At 41.7% G+C, this 16,489-nt stretch overlaps 1 protein-coding gene across 4 annotated transcripts; it reads right to left on the bottom strand.

Moving 5' to 3' along the window:
* Positions 1 to 1,752: 1,752 nt before the first annotated feature.
* On the bottom strand, positions 1,753 to 15,049 carry COIL (coilin). Of its 4 annotated transcripts, none has more exons than XM_087956188.1 (7): positions 14,752 to 15,049; positions 11,538 to 12,660; positions 11,085 to 11,171; positions 9,313 to 9,360; positions 5,084 to 5,153; positions 4,625 to 4,713; positions 1,753 to 3,044 (listed from the first exon to the last, which is right to left on the bottom strand). In XM_087956188.1, the coding sequence occupies exons 1-7, from the start codon at positions 15,012 to 15,014 to the stop codon at positions 3,021 to 3,023; spliced, it is 1,704 nt and encodes a 567-aa protein (XP_087812314.1). In that variant the 5' UTR covers positions 15,015 to 15,049; the 3' UTR covers positions 1,753 to 3,020. The 4 variants fall into 4 exon arrangements, with proteins under 4 accessions (XP_087812314.1, XP_087812315.1, XP_026536581.1 ...); XM_087956189.1 differs by having other exon boundaries at positions 4,625 to 4,710; XM_026680796.2 differs by lacking the exon at positions 1,753 to 3,044 and adding an exon at positions 3,191 to 3,419.
* Positions 15,050 to 16,489: the final 1,440 nt, after the last annotated feature.

Raw genomic sequence — 16,489 nt, 5'->3', positions numbered from 1 at the left:
CGAGATGCATCTGGTCTGCGAGCCGCAAGTTTGACAGGCCTGATCTATCACCATCAGTAGGCTGATGATACTCAGTTGTATTTTTCCAGGCCTGGCAAACCAAGCAGTGCTGTGGATGTCCTCTCCTGTTGCTTGGTGGCAAGGGTCTAGAGGGGGAACAACAGGCTTCAACCGAGACCTGGAAAGACTGAGTGGCTTTTGAGTTTTAGGGCCCTTCAGATCTGGGATTTTCTTTCTTTGGTACTGTATAGCTAGCACTGCCCAACTAAGAGCCTTTCTGACTCATAATTCCTGCCCGAGGAACAGGTGGCAGTCAGGGCCATCTGTGTCAGTTTCTAGATCTTCAGGCTCTGCTCAATTACTCATGCTCCAGTCACTTCTCTCACAGACCACTGTAATTACTCTTGAGTAGCCAGAAATTTCAACTGGTGCAAAATGCAGCGGCAAAGGCCATTATGTGTCCCCATGAGGACAGTTACATTTCTGCTTTATGAACTGATTTGGTTAACAGTTTGCTTCCGAGTGCAATTCCAAGTGCTTGGTTTTGACCTTTAAAGCCCTACGTGGGATGGAGCCAGGTTATCTGAGGGATTTCCTCTTCTCCATTACATTTACCCATTTCCCCCAAGTCCAATAGGACAAGCAGGCTGTAAGTCCTATCCGCAAAAGTATTCTATTTACATATTTATTTATTATTTATTTATTTATTATTTATATATATTATAAATATATTTATTTTCTATCTACAGTAGGAGGCGGGTCTTTTGCTGGGGCACACGCTCTCTGGAACATCATCTGTCCTGATTTGACTTTAGACCACAAAATAAAATGCCATTTTTTTCTTGTGTGTGTGTGTGTGTGTGTGTGTGCGTGTGTGTTTTCTTAAGTTTTCGCGGGTACTTACATGAATGGTATTCAGCTTTGTTCGGGTATTTTCCCACGTCATTATAGTTGTGCTTTTAAAGTTGTAGCAACGTTTCGGCAGAATCTCATCTGCCATCATCAGGCTTCTGTATTGTGTTTGTGAGTTGTGTTTGTAACAGACGAACACAATTCAGAAACCTGATGATGGCAGATGAAAGTTGCTACAACTTTCAAAGCACAACTACAATGACGTGGGAAAATACCCGAACAAAGCTGAATACCATACATGTAAGTACCCGCAAAAACTTAACACACACACACACATATATACATACATATACATACACATACACATACTATACATACATACATACACACACACACACACATATATAAAACTCTTAATTTTTTGCGTAATTACTTAAGCGGTTACATTTTTATGCATAGATTTTGCATATGCAGTAATTTTGGGGGGAAAACTTTCCCTTTCTCTTACCCTCTGTTCTGATGCCTCCATGCTGTCTACTTTCCCCCCACTGCCCCCTAAAGATGCCAAGATAGAGATTGGAGAATCAATCTGGTCTAGTGGTTAAGGCACCGTTGTGAGTTCTAGTCCCACCTTAGGCATGAAAACCGGCTGGGTGTGACTTTGAACCAGTCGCTCACTCTCTCAGCCTAGCTCACCTCACAGGGTTGTTGTCGTGGGGAAAATAGGATGAGGAAGGAATATTTAGTATTTGTATTATTATGAATAAAGGAGAATATTTGTAGCTCGGGGTTAAAATAAGAGGTCCCGGACACTCTCTGGAGCTTGGTTGCTTTCTTGCAAAAAAAAATAATAAATCATTATGTCAATTTGGGTAATGAAGCATCTGCAAAGAGAACCAATTAAGCTCAGAGAGAACCGACTCATTACCTTTAATTATTTATAAAAATAATAAAGACGGGATGGATAATAAAATAATAATTATCCACGGGATGGATAAAAATTAAAATAATAAAGACGGCACTCTGGGAATGCCTGATCTATATAACGTACCAGATATCAAATATCTGAAATGGACCCCATAGCTAAAGCAATGAACATGTCTCGTTTGTCTAAATTAGTGGTTGCCAAACTGGGGTGCCTGCACCCCTAGGGGGTGCAAGATGGAATTTCAGGGTTTGTGACAACTAGTGGCTTGTGTCCCTTTATTAACTTTTGTGGAGAGTGCAAACAACCATTTCCTAGGGGTGTGTGGCATAGAAAAGGTCGGGAACCACTGTTTTAAATAATATAGGAATACCTTCTTTTCTGAGTCTTTTTTTTTTTTTCCAAAGTCCATGCTAGAACAGGAAGATTGCTTCCTTTTATATCTCCATTTGAACACAGAAGCATATTGATATGCTTTTTTTTTTAAAGGGAGACTGAGCTCTCATGATAAGTAACTGAGTTATGACACACGTTATTTTTCTTATCCAAATAGCGATTTGTCTGACTCATTTCATATCAGAGCAACTCCTGGTACTTTACACGAACACTCCCCAGTACATAAAAAAACCCACAACCACAGGGCTCTAGCCTCACCCTATGCCTTGGGGGAAAGCCAACCTTTTCGGCTAGAAGGACGGTTCTCCTTGACAGAGCTCAGGGAGAATTGTGTTGCACAGATCAGGGTGGGGCTGCTACTGAGAAGGCAGCTACCTCAAAAGGCAAGGACCAATTCTCAAAGTCAACCAAGCATTCCTTCAGATGGCCGCTGAGATCATGGTTGTCGACTGCTATACCGTCCACTAAAGAGAAGGACATTAACCAATGATCCTACTGGGGAGCCCAGAGGGCCCTTAGGCGGTCTGGTGCAACCTGCTCACATCAACAGACCAGAGAATACTCAAATCTTCAGCTTCATCTCTTTGTGTACACTAACAGCTGATGAGAACCTATTTTCTACGCCCACTCCCCACCTATGTTCTGATAGCCGGCTGGCTCACAAGAACAGAAAATAGAGGCTTCATTCCTAATACAAACAGGAATGCGAAGAGTCTGTAGAGATTCTCAGTCATCCAGGTCATGGTTGTCCCAAAGGTGCTTTTTCAGGAGGCAGTTGGACTTTCTTGTTTTTTCTTTGAAGACGTTTCGCTTCTCATCCAAGAAGCTTCTTTTTATTACTTATTTGTCAAAAAATGTGCACACCTACATGCTTAAAAGAGGAAGACAAGGGAGAGTTTTAAGTTTATTTAGCTGGTCTCTGCATTTTCCAAGCATTCATTAATGGTCCTTGATTGCATCAAGTTTCCGAGACACCATACCAGACATTAATATATGACATACATCCCCTCAACATCATTTTCATGTTATAATATTTTATTTAAAAAAAGCATATGTATACGCCGTCTTCAGAAACTGAAGAAAAATCCTTCAAAAACCATTTGCACACAGTTCAAGCATACTGTATTCACAGCTGAGGGTCAGGCAAGTTCGTATCTGAAGGGATTCCTTTTGGGGGCCCAGATTCATTACTTGGAGAGTCAATTATTAATCTGGGTTCAATTAGTGCCTCCCAACTCTCAGTTATCTAAAAGAGGGGAAAAAAAGATGAAATATTGAACGTTGAGGCAGCCAGCAGATACCAACTGAATGACATTCAATTACTGCAAGACAGTGTAAGTGTTCCGTTATGAGCAAAACCTTTATCAAAGCACATACAACTCCTTTCCAAAGGCTAAAAATGCAAGCCGGTCATTCCAGTTACACCAACAGACAGCATCAAGCCGAGCTGTGGCCACTGCCTTTCATTTATTGTACAAAGTTGTTCAATAGTTGTTGAACTGTATTAAACATAGTTGGTTTAGGGTAAAGGATGTACCTAATCACCTCCTCTAATTGATATACAGATATCCCCAACTTACAGCCACAATTGAACCCAACATTTGTTGCAAAATAAGACAGTTGTTATGGAGTTTTGTCCCATCTTTACATCCTTTCTTACCACAGTTAGGTGCATTACTGCAGTTGTTAACATAGTCATTAAGTAAATCTAGCTTCTCTATTGACTTTGCTTGTCACAAGGTTTCAAAGGGGTTAGGATTGACCCCGGGACATTGCGACCGTCATAAATATATGCCAGTTGCCAAGCCCCCAAATTTTGATCATGCAGCCATAGAGATACTGCAGTCCTATGTGTGGAAAAATAGTCGTAAGTCATTTTTTTCAGTGCCGTTGTAACATCAGTCACAAAACAAATGGTTGTAAGTCAAGGACTATATGTATGTGCACATGTGTATATGCACACACACACATATACATACATATTGTTGCCTCAAAGTGTGGGCAGCTGGGAAAGAAATAGGACAGAGAAATACAAGAAAGACTATAAATGGAAAAGAGAGAGAGAGGTTGGAAAATAACTATAAGGGCAGCAGAGAGAGAGAACTGAGAAATGATGTCAGAGATGTGTAAATAAAGGGATGAAAGGAGTTGATTCATGCCAGATCAAGTTTGGAACTGTGTCTCCCCCCACCCCCCTCCCCCCAAAAATACTGGCACCAGTTCCAAATGTTGCTCACATGTGGCCTCAAAAGGGTCTGCCTAAAAAAAACTTGAATTGAGAAATGTCCATTTCCCCCTTTCATATTTCTATCTTTCTCTCTCTCCCCGCCCCCTCTCTCACACACACACTCACACTTTTACCAGCAAAACAAATACTCCTTGTACAGGCACTGCAGCATATGTAAAGAGAGCCTTAGATGGTCAAGCAATTTCAAGAAACTGCTGTCATACCTTCCTGTCTTGAGATACGGCATATTCAATTGTCTTATTTCCATCTTCAGATTGATAAATCAGATCAAATTTTCCTGGCTCTTTTGCTACTAAAAAAAAAGACCACAACAAAGTGTAAATTAGATTGGGATGTTTGTAACGTCATTGGAAACTGCAGGACTTGTCAACGGATGGTGTAAACCAGGGGTGCCAAACTTGCAGCCCGTGGGCCAGATTCCACCCTCCTGTCCAGCTGCCTCCCCATCTGCTCCTGAAAACCTCCCTCCGGAGCAACTTAGTGGTGTGAGCAGAGGCCTGCAAAAGAAAAAGAAATTCTGCTCGTCCAAGGTGAGATTTTTCCCATGATAGCTAGACTTTATCTTTAAGCCAGACTAATTTTGCAAAACTCCGTTATAAATGGTGATAATCCGTGATCCCTCTTCATAAAAACAACAATTTAAAATGTTGCATATTACTTACCTGAAGAAAAAGAAAGGATTTCAAGGTCTAGCTGCTTATTAACAGGATTCCAGCTGACAATTTTTCCTTCCTTAAAAATATGGGAAAGAATTAAACAACAGCATTTGCAAGGGCATTCGAGAACATATCAGTATTTTATCATATCATAAATTGTTCTATTACTAAAGTTATTGTAAAAATGAATACCTTAATGCCTACAGCATTAAGAACAATAGGGATTTTTATTAGAAGGGGAAACTGTTTAAATGAGAGCAATTCATCCTCTCTTCTAAGTACAGATAGTCATTTAATGACCATTCAAAGTTACAGTGGCAATGAAAAAAGTGACTTATGGCTGTTTTTCACATGACCATTGCAAGCATCCCCATGGTCACGTGATCAAAATTCAGACACTTGGCAAATGACTCGTATTTATGACGGCCGCAGTGGCCTAGGATCATGTGATTCCCCCCCCTTTTGTGACTTTCTGATAAGTAAAGTCAATAGGGAAGCCAGATTCACTTAACAACTGTGTTACTAACTTAACACCTGAAGGATTCATTTAACAACTGTGGCAAGGAAGGTCATAAAATAGGGCAAAACTCACTTAACAAATATCTCACTTAGCAACAGAAATTTTGGGCTCAATTGTGGTTGTATGTTGAAGAATACCTGTGTTGTGTAGTTTGATGTCTAAGGATGGTGTTCTCCCAATAAAATGCATTATTTCTCTTCTTCATGGTCCCTAGCATTTCATACAATACTAACAATGAAAACTTGACCAGTGAACAACTTATCTAGTAATTCTGAAATTCCTTACAACTATATTTCCAAAGAGAAGAGAGACCACATTCATATGATACTCCACTGTTATGCCCAACCATAACTACGGACTGTGCTATTTGAAAGTTGAAAAGACATCTGTAAAAGTAGATTTTTCTAGTTAAGAATGGATTTTTCTGTTTAAAATTATATTGCTCTGCTAGCAGGAGAATGTAAGTATATGGAAAAATCAAGGAAGTAATCAGACCCAGGTTACACTTCACTGTTTGGACAGAAGCCAGGTAACTATGTCATAAACATGTAATGCAGGGTAATGCAAAAAGGCTCACATAATAGAGTGATTGCTTTATTCTTCTGTGTATGTGTGTGCCTTTGAGTCTGTGTGAACTTCTGAAAATTCATTGGACAATTCCTGGCAGGTTTTTTAGCAAGATTTCAGAAGTGGTTTGGCCTTGCCTCCTTCCTAGGCTGAGAAAAAGTAACTGGCCCAATGTCTCCCAGCTGGCTTCCTGTCTAAGGAGGGGCTAAAACTCACAATCTCCCAGTTTCTAGCCTGGTGCATTCACCATTGCACCAAACTGGCTCTCTTTGTTGATATAGAATTGATATAGAATATTTGCCTATGCAAATATCATTACTTATTCATTTTTGGCCATGTATCTTCTTTTATATACCGTGTTTCTCACATAATAAGGCCGGGCCTTATTTTTGACCCCGAAAAACCGGCTAGGCCGTCTTTTCGGGTGACTATTTCCCCTTGCATCCTCGGGTGGGCGGGCGGCGATAGCTTGGATGTTGGGAGACCTTCCGCCACCGTTAATTTCCCTTCTCCTTGCTGCCGTAGCGTTACAGCAACGCCGCGGCGTTTAGGCGCAGCCACGTGCAGCCAGTCAGGGCTCCTCCCTGCAACCGGAGCCCTGAGGAGACACTTTTTGCTTCAGGCGCTCCTGTGGCCGCCTTCCTTTGCCTTCGATGGTAAAGTGAATTATTTTAAAACCTCCGCTCATCCTATCAGGGCCATGCGAGCTGAGCAGAGCCGGGAAAGCAAACCGCGGGTGTTTCCTGGTTCTGCCCAGCCCACGTCACGGCTGCCGCGCCCTGGCGGGATGAGCTGAGGTTTTTAAAATAATTCACTTTACCTTCAAGGCAAAGGAAGGTGCCACAGGAGCGCCTGAAGCCAAGTATACCAACAACAAAAGGCAAATCCTCAAGGTGGGCTGGAGGGAGGTGGCTACGTGCCCCCGGGCTGCTTCAATGCAAGGTCCTGACTTGCAGCATCCTGCCGTTGCCGCCACATCCTTTTCGCTGCCGCCTCCCTCTCCGACTGCAAAACTTGTGTGCTTCGCCAAACGCTCCGAGCGAGGCGAGCTCTTTCATACATAGAGAGAGGGAAAGACGCCGGCGTGCTCCGAGAGGCTGGCTCTTTTCTCTAGCCGAGGCTTACAGGAAGTGCCTCCAGGGCCGTGGCAGGCAAGCGCGGGTGTTTCCTGGTTCTGCCCAGCGCGCACGGCTCTGCCACGGCCCTGGTGGGATGAGCGGAGGGCCCGGCGGGAGGCACTCGTTGCCTTGGTGACATTTCGGTGCCTCCGCCGCCTCCTCGCCCATCGCAGGTGGCGGTGGCGGCAAGCGGCGGCGCTTTGCTGAGGGAAAAAGAAGACAGCGCAGCCACCTTGCTTGCTTTCCCACCTGCCCGCCCCAGATGGCCTCAGGAGCGGCGGCAGTGGCAGCAGGCGCGCACACTCCTGCCGGCAAAGGGAGGAGAGCGCGAGGAAAGAGAAGGGAGTGCGGCAGCAGTGGTTGTCACAGTATCGTCTCATAGCGGGGCAAGGCTGGCAAGCTGAGGTGGCCGCACCAGAGAGTGTCACTGCCGACCCCGTCGTGAGGATAAAGGAGTGGGATAGAGATTCAGTCAGATGTCAGCCTCGGCTAGAGAAAAGAGCCAGCCTCTCGGAGCATGCCGGCGTCTTTCCCTCTCTCTATGTATGAAAGAGCTCGCCTCGCTCGGAGCGTTGGGCACACGAGTTTCGCAGTCGGAGAGGGAGGCGGCGGCGAAAGCAGGATGCTGCAAGTCAGGACCTTGCATTGAAGCAGCCCGGGGGCACGTGCCACCTCCCTCCAGCCCACCTTGAGGATTTGCCTTTGTTGTTGGTATGCATTGGCTCAGGCGCTCCTGTGGCCTGCCTTCCTTTGCCTTCGAAGGTAAGTGAATTATTTTAAACCTCAGCTCATCCCGCCAGGGCCGCGGACCTGTACGGGCTGGGCAGAACCAGGAAACACCCGCGGCTTGCTTTCCCGGCTCTGCTCAGCTCGCACGGCCCTGATAGGATGAGCGGAGGTTTTAAAATAATTCACTTACCATCGAAGGCAAAGGGAAGCGGCCACAGGAGCGCCTGAAGCTGAGTGTCTCCTCAGGGCTCCGGTTGCAGGGAGGAGCCCTGACTGGCTGCATGTGCTGCGCCAAGCGCCGCGGCGTTGCTGTAACGCAGCTACGGCAGCAAGGAGAAGGGAAATTAACGGTGGCGGAAGGTCTCCGATATGAAGTGCTCCACCAACGCAGGCAGCACCATATCCGGGCATGCAACAAAGTATTTCCTAACGGCAAGCCCCCCCGCCCATTCCCCCCATTTCGCATGTTTAATATGGGCCTTAATTTGGGGGAGGCTTAATTTGATTTTATGCCAATAAATTATGCTGGGGCTTCCTACTGGTGGAGGCCGTATTGTTGGAGAAACACGGTAATCTTTTACAAATTTATCTTTAGTGCTTTGGGATGAGTTGTTTGGGAGCCCACAGATCACTCTTCTATATTTCAGTAAGAAAACCCTAAATCTCAATAGGTTTGGTTTGTCTTTTTGTGGATTGTTTTTTCCATCACAGAAATAGAGTAAGAAAGATAAATTCCCAAATGGCAACAAAAATATGTTCTACGCTCTATAAAGATTTTTGTATTCATTATCTCAAGAATCTTTTCAATTATCTGTAAATTAGACTAGCATCTTTATCAATGGAGACAACAAGGAGGGGTGGTCACAGAATTAGATTCAAATTGGCCACCCCACCCCAATGGACATCTCACTTGCTTAATTCAATATTACAATTAACACTGGCAATAAAGCAAAAAAAGATAAAAAGACTGTGTCTTTTCAAAAGAACAATTCTATTAAAAGGCTTTTAGAAGACATTGCTCATTTCATCAGATGCATAGGATTTAAATTGGAATGATGTATCGGATGTGGAGTGAAGGCAGAATGACTATACAGATGCAGATTACAAGAGAAAATCTGAATTAGCTTGTAATAGCAACTCATAAAAACATAGGCCTTTTAATATAACTTGTTATTCAGAAAAGGTGCTCCTTCTGATTTTTTGCTACCACAGACTAACATGGCTGCTTTAAAAAGCAAAGCAGTAATACTTAATAAATAGAAAAGCAGCATCAAATTACATTGAAAAGTTGACCGCAATACCTTGTAATCTGATACTTCAGGAGTATAATTTTCGGTTAATTCCAAAAGCTGTTAAAAGAAAACCCAAACTCTTAAGCTCCAGATACACGTGTAGCCTCCACAAATTATATTGTTCACTTAAAATTAGCATAGAAACTAGAAATCAGTAATAAAAGTGCCATAGTAAAAATTTAAGAGCTGATCAGCTATTACTATGATGTGAGGCAAGGAATGAGTCAGCAAGGTTTTTGGGCTAATATGACTTTAAGAGCCTGTAATAAAAAGTTTAGAGGGGGGGGATGCTTCTGTGCTGTAAATTGCTGTTTGTTGTTTGTTCAAGGCCTGTCTCAAAGTACCTGTATGTATAGATGCTTTGTAGGGATAAACCACTTTATGTAAATACTGTGTACTGTATTTGCTCCTGGGTTGTCTCACCTGGTCACACTGTGCGCACTCTGACAAAAAGCTTTATTGATTTTTTTTTTAAAAAAATCACTTTATCAAATAAAAATGTTGAAGCCAATTACTTTTGATAACTTCCAACCCACAATAATAATAATAATTTACACTGTACCCCATCTAAAAAGCACCACTAATAATACAAGTAAATTAATGACCCTTCAGGAGAGGTAGAAGAACCTATAGCTGTCCGTTAACCATTTAATCACAATTCCAAGCAGGCTGTGGCAATTAGCACCAATGATAAACGATACTCTCTCTGAATTGTTATCTACATGTCACTGTAGTAAGGCAAATAAAGCATCCCAGGAAAACACATATGGGAGAAAAAGATATACAAATCTTTCAGACAAGCTGGCCAGCCTGTGAACCAATTAATTCTTTGGTGGGGAGAGAGAACTCTACCTAATACAGGTACTTGCAGAAAAAGTTCTAGAAATAAAGTCTCTGGTTAACCTCAACTCCCATTGACTTCATGGATTCCTCTACAGGTGAAACTCAACAAATTAGAATATCGTGCAAAAGTTCATTTATTTCAGTAATGCAACTTAAATTTGGGGTTTTCATGAGCTGTAAGCCATAATCATCACAATCATGACAAATCACGGCTTGAACTATCTTGCTTTGCATATGAATGAGTCTATCTCATATATTAGTTTCACCTTTTAAGTTGCATTACTGAAATAAATGAACTTTTGCACGATATTCTAATGTTTCAAGTTTCACCTGTATGTTGTTTTCTAAGCAACAGCAGAGAGGTGGTTTGCCATACGCTCCTTCCAAGATGTGTGGTTTTTTTTTTTACTTCCCAGTCCAAGGTATATTCATGAGATTTCATAGTGACCTCTCATCCAAGAAATAACCAAATTCTATCTTGCATAGTTTCTCAAGATCATTTAAAGTAGTTAGGTGGCTGAGTGGCTTCTGTATAACATGGAGCCTAATTCTCAAGTGATAATAGTGTTTATTAAAAATACTTTACCTTTTTTTTTTATACACGAGAGCAGCATTTCTCTTCTAAAAAGAAGCTTCCACCATCATACAGAGGAGCCACCTTTTAAATCCAATTTTGGACCCACAGAGAAAATACACCAGGTACATGTATAATACTAAACCATGATGAGGCTTGTTCCTATCACTGTATTTTGTAAACCACTGCTTGCGATTTAGTATCTTGTGCGAACCAACAATTGTGGTGTGGGGAGTTTAATCACTCACGTTTCAACAAACCTAACTCACCAAAACAGAATATGCTTCTCCATCTGCCTCACAGTTACTATTTGCATTTCATCCTCCCCGCCACCCTGCTTCATATTATACAGCTGAAAGAATACCTTAAAGGCAATTTTCTGGCCTACTTGTGGAGGAGCAGCCAAGAGAGGTAGTCCACTATAGTCCTTTTTTGGAGCTTCCACAGGATTCTACAAAACAACCGTTAAAAAGTTCATTAGTACAAAACAAGTACAGTACTAAGACATTGTAATGCAAAGTTGCCCAATTAAGGTCTACTTTAACGCATTAGCTGCCTGACAGTGATGACAGTACCCATTCACTGGAATATTTTATCTATGAAAAATTAAGCTTAACAGAGATAGTGAGCATGGTATCTATTTTAATTAAAACCTTTCTAGCCTTGTGGTCTTCACACAGACCACATTTCACAAAATTAGGAACCAGACTTCCACCGTTTGGTGGTAAAGACAGGTATGTAATGGCTTCCATTTTTCTAAGAACGTTTCATCACTGATCCATGGAATCGTAGACTGGAATGTTACTGTCATACCCACCTGAATAACAACAGAGGCATTCGTTGCTGCTTCGTTTAACTGTTTTTGTTTCTGGTTTTCATTACTGTGATTATAGAAAAAATGAATGCGTTCTCCCCTTCCCCTATCCCTGGTCACCCCACGGCATCCGCGAACTCTAGGTCCTCTCCAAAGGGGGGCTTCTCCTCTTCCACGCCCCTTTCCGTTTTCCCTCAAGTTTGAAGCTAGTCCGCAAGAGACATCGGACAGTTGTTTGTCATCATTCCCTCTGACAGATAGATTGCCTGTGGCATTCACCTTCTGTTTCTTTAAAGCACTAGTCTCTGATTCAGAACTATCATCCGATTCCGATGAGGAGCTTTTAGATTCAGCCTTTGAAGAATGGCCAGTTACAGTTCCTTGCTTCTGATATGGTCGCTTATTTTTCAGGTTACTGCTCTGCTGCTTTTCCTCCGAACTAGAATCTGAATCTGAACTAGAGGACTGGCTCTTGGTTTTCTTAGTTTGTCCCGTTTTAAGGGAAACTTTGTCTTTATGTTTCCCAGCGGAAAGAGTTTTTAAAGACACCAACTGTGGTTTGTTAATCTGCTGCGATGTCCCTTTAGATGCATGTATGTTGGTCTGTTTTGTGGCTGGTGTAATATGGTCACTATCAGATGTTGTAGAGGATTCACTAGAGGAACTGTATTTCTTTGCGTTGGTTTGTGCTATTGTGTTTCCCTTTGTGCTTTTTTGGCTGAGACTTTTCTCAGTCTTCTGGGAGATGCTCCTTGATGGAAATGTACTTGCTTTCTTCTTTTTCTCTTTCTTTGCATCCTGCTCTTTCCTCTGGTCATTTTTCCCCCTAGGTTTCTTGGAATGAGAATGATCATCCTCACATTCAGTGTCTATCGTATGACTCCTTTCAGGTGCTGCTTTTTTCTTTATCCCCAATGTCACAGAATCTTGAATATTTGTAGATTTTTCTTCTTGGTCCTCAAAATTCCAATTACTCTTCTTTCTTTTGTTTGGCTCCGTATCTTCACTTTCAGAGACCTTTGCCTCCAATTTCCTCTGTCGCTTTCTTTGTCTTCTTGACAAGCTGCTAGAACCATTGGTGACTGTGTTGTAACTGTTCACTCCAACAATCTCCTCCAATCTGACTCTATCAAATCCACAAACAAAATAAAATGTCAATGTTGCAACACATTTTATGCTAAAAATAAAACCCATCCAGCTGCCTTTAATCCTACAAAGACACAGGTTAGGAATACTAATCTCAGTACAATAGTCTCTTTTTTAGTCTTTATGCCTTAACAGTCTTTAAGGCATAAAGACTAAAAAAGAGACTATATGTATATACTTAAGAGTAAGCCACATGAGTGGGATCATATCACACAACGCCATGATTTATTGAATCATAGTTTACGCATGCCACATTTGTTCCTGCTTATATATCACATTAACCCCCACACACAAAATCATAAGGTTAGATAATGTGTAAAGCCTTCTCTATATTTAAAAGCTTATGCCTCATAATGGTATATAGAATTGTAGCCTGGAAGATCAAATAATTATCATTAGGTCAGGGTTTCTCAAAATGAGCACTACCATCACCCAATAATATGATAAATGAATTTGTATGACAGCTTCCATAAATAAAATGAGTATCATTAAAGCCAAGTTTGGGCAAGTCAGTGTCTTGCTTACTTGTAACAATTATTGTTGTGGCCAAAACCTGGCTCACCAAAAGCAACCAAATCACTTTGAATATAGCACATAATTTTATTAGCGTGCAAACAACAAGACAGTATACACTGGGCTCCCAGCAACACTTCCGCACTTTGGTAAGCAGCCATGAGCAAAAGCAGAACTAGAGCTTACATACCTTTGGCCTATTTTATTGGGAAGACAAGGGGAAGGGACAGCAGGACCTTGGAATGTTTTAGATAGATAAAGGCACCCATGTGACCTTATTATTCATTCATTCTTACTAGGTCAGCATGGCACCCATGTTATCTCTGAGATATGGTAAGTGACTAGAAATAATTGGGTTTACTGGGCCACAGGTTCCTGACCAATGATTCCTCCGTCTGATGCCACTCAGGGTCAAGCTTGCTGTGAATGTTTTCTTATTAGGGTACTTTAAGTAGTTCATATTTAGGGTTGGGGGGCACCCCATAGGTATGGTAATGAGTGGACCTTAATATATATTGGGTGTGTGTGCTTTTTACACCATATTATATTTTAATCTAACCATATTGGGTGTGTGTGCTTTTTATGCCATATTACATTTTAATCTAACCATCACAGCATCCTCAAATTTTATAAGCTTCCACAAGCAAAACAGATACCAAACCTCAATTGTTGCTAATATAAGCATGGTAGGTTTTGTTTTTTTTAATTTCAAGTTTGGGAACATCTGCTCTAGATGATAAATAAAATAATTTTATGGGTGCTTAGTTCCACATTAGATGTACTAACTTTAACATGCCACATGTTAAATAGTTATATATTTGCAGTTCTATAATTATGATGCACTTGGCTTTCACCTGCATTCCCCCTCCAATTACAGGTAGTCCTCGACTTACAAGTTCATTTAGTGACCATTGAAAGTAATAATGGAACTGGAAAATGTGACTTATGACTGTTTTTCCTAATTTTGACCTTTTCAGCATCCCCATGATCATGTGATCAAAATTCAGGTGCTTGACAACTGGTTCATATTTATGACCTGTGTTGTCCCAGGGTCGTGTGATCACTTTTTGAGACCTTCTGACAAGCAAAGTCAATGGGGAATCCAGATTCACTTAACCAGGTTACTAACCTATCAATGGCAGTGATTCACTTAGCAACCATGGCAAGCAAGAAAAGTCGTAAAATGGGGCAAAACTCACTTAACAAATGTCTCACAACCACAGAAATTTTGGGCCCAATTGTGGTTGTAACTCGAGGACAGCCTGTATTTAGCATCAGAAACCCCATCATTATGTGAATCGAATGGAAGATGCAATTCGAAGTATTTGGAAGGCATCTTCCTGCCCAAATCTGAACAGGATCAAGCTAACATTCAAAAAAATAAAATAAAGTAAATTTGCCAACATGCAAACCAAATAGCCAAAATCTCTGTTCACTCCAAAGCAGGCAGCCACTCAGAGAGCCCGTTTCCCCCCACCACCGTAGCCCAGGGCTGTGTAGTATACAAGGAGCTCCCCCCCCCGCCCCGGGGCCCTTTTTCCTTTTGCAAGGCTCCCACCGAAGAGAATCGTTGTCCCGCACCAGCCGCGCGCTCTCGGTGGGCGGCAGGAGCGCCCCGTCGAGGAAGAGGTTGAGCCTGGCGTGGCGGCTAAAGCCGAACTTCTCCCGAATGAGGCTGATCAGGTCAGTGATGAGGCGCACTTGGTTAGGCTCCACCAACAGCCAACACAGTCCGCACGCCGGACTAACCGGCGGCGGGTAATCGAAGAGCAGGCGGAGGCGCACCGGAGCCTCGCATCCACTGCCTATGGCCGCAGCCATGTTTCCGAGAGCCAAGAGCTACGGCGTGCCACGAGGGACAAAGCGAAACGAAAGCGCGAGAGCAAGAGCGAGAGCGGGCGGGGCTGGCCGTGAGCTGCTTGGAAACGCTACGGGGAAAGAGAAAGCGCGAGAAGCTGAGGGTTCTTTTCCAGCACGGCAATTTCTTGCTTTTGCCCCATTAAAAAAAACAAAAACAAAAAAATGTCCATTTTTTTTATTTGAATGCTTTTAAATTAAAACAATCATAACAAAAAAAAAAAAAATCAAGTTAGGTTGGAAGTTTTCAATATTTCTGGATATGTTGGAGTTCTGGAGAGAGAGAAAAAAAACCAAATTCCACTTCCTTATTCACTCTGAATAGTTTAACATCTCTCGGAAATCACCGAGCCAAGAGACTGCACATAAAACGGCATATAAAAGCAGGAGAACTTTGTTTTTTAAAAAATGTGTGCGGAGGAATGAGGGATTAGTCAACTTGCTAATGGCAGCATATCACCTACCAAAGAAAAATAGTGATATTTTTTTTATCATAAAGGTATGCAAATAAAGCGTAAAAATAGGATATAGTAGGAAACTAAACATGCTTGTCTACAAATGTGTAAAAGACTCGAAAGTCATTAATACTGTTAAAGGTCTAAATAAACCTGTGTTAATTTTAGGTGGGGATACATGCTCACTTTTCAGTTTTCCTTTACTGAATTCTCCATGTGAATTTTCTGGAAATACATGCCCAGTACTTTTATTCTCCCTGCCATTGTGATAGCTAATAGCCTTCTATATAGGTTCAGGGTGCTCCCCCCCCCTCTTTATATAAATAAGTTTTCACTAAAATAGAAGTACCATATGTTAAAGTAAGTCAAGTCTGTATTCTTTCCTTGGCTTTGATCATAATAACTGTTTTGAATTTGGAGGAGGCTAACGTGGAGATTATTTGTACATTAGCAAATGTTCGCTTTGTGCTATGATTATAATTGCAATTGTAATGATTTATTCACATGGTATATACAGTAGGTTTTATATAATTTTATCCTTTTAATATTATAAACCCTCCAGAATTATCCTGTTTTAAGATGGGTAGCCAATAAATAAATAATAAATAAATGGCTCCAAGAAATATCCTTTAATTTTAAAACAAGAATAATATGGAAACATGAATGTCAGAGAAAATGAGAAGTTCATAAGCCAGATTTTTATGGGGTTATTTTTATGTGGAAAAGCAGAAGACATATTCTTGCAGTCTGAAGCGGTCCAGTTCAGATTCAACTTAATAAAATGGGAACCAAGCTGGAAGAAAGATTGGCTGCTGTGATAGGCTAAAGATGTAACACTTTTAAGTTAATTTTTAAGTCCTATTTGATTGAATAAACCACAATTGACTGGATGCATCCAACACACTAAGCCAAAAGCAAACAAGCCACACTCACTAATCCTGAATTCTGCTTGCTTGAGCGAGCTTGTATTCAGGAACTCTTTTT

This window comes from Notechis scutatus, chromosome 2 (genome assembly GCF_049901735.1).
Source record: "Notechis scutatus isolate UNSWTSFEM ecotype Mainland chromosome 2, rNotScu1.2, whole genome shotgun sequence".
Lineage (NCBI taxonomy): Eukaryota > Metazoa > Chordata > Lepidosauria > Squamata > Elapidae > Notechis > Notechis scutatus.
The sequence above is the reverse complement of the archived record's forward strand: the minus strand, read 5'-3'. Positions and strand labels throughout refer to the sequence as shown.

Excerpts from the sequence above, each read along its gene's own strand:
- COIL (XM_026680796.2), bottom strand. The coding sequence starts at position 15,014 with ATGGCTGCGGCCATAGGCAGTGGATGCGAGGCTCCGGTGCGCCTCCGC. Across the intron at positions 12,661-14,751 it reads CGGGACAACGATTCTCTTCG|AGTCAGATTGGAGGAGATTG; the intron begins GTGGGAGCCTTG and ends TGGATTTGATAG. Across the intron at positions 4,714-5,083 it reads AATCCTTTCTTTTTCTTCAG|TAGCAAAAGAGCCAGGAAAA; the intron begins GTAAGTAATATG and ends CTTTTTTTTTAG.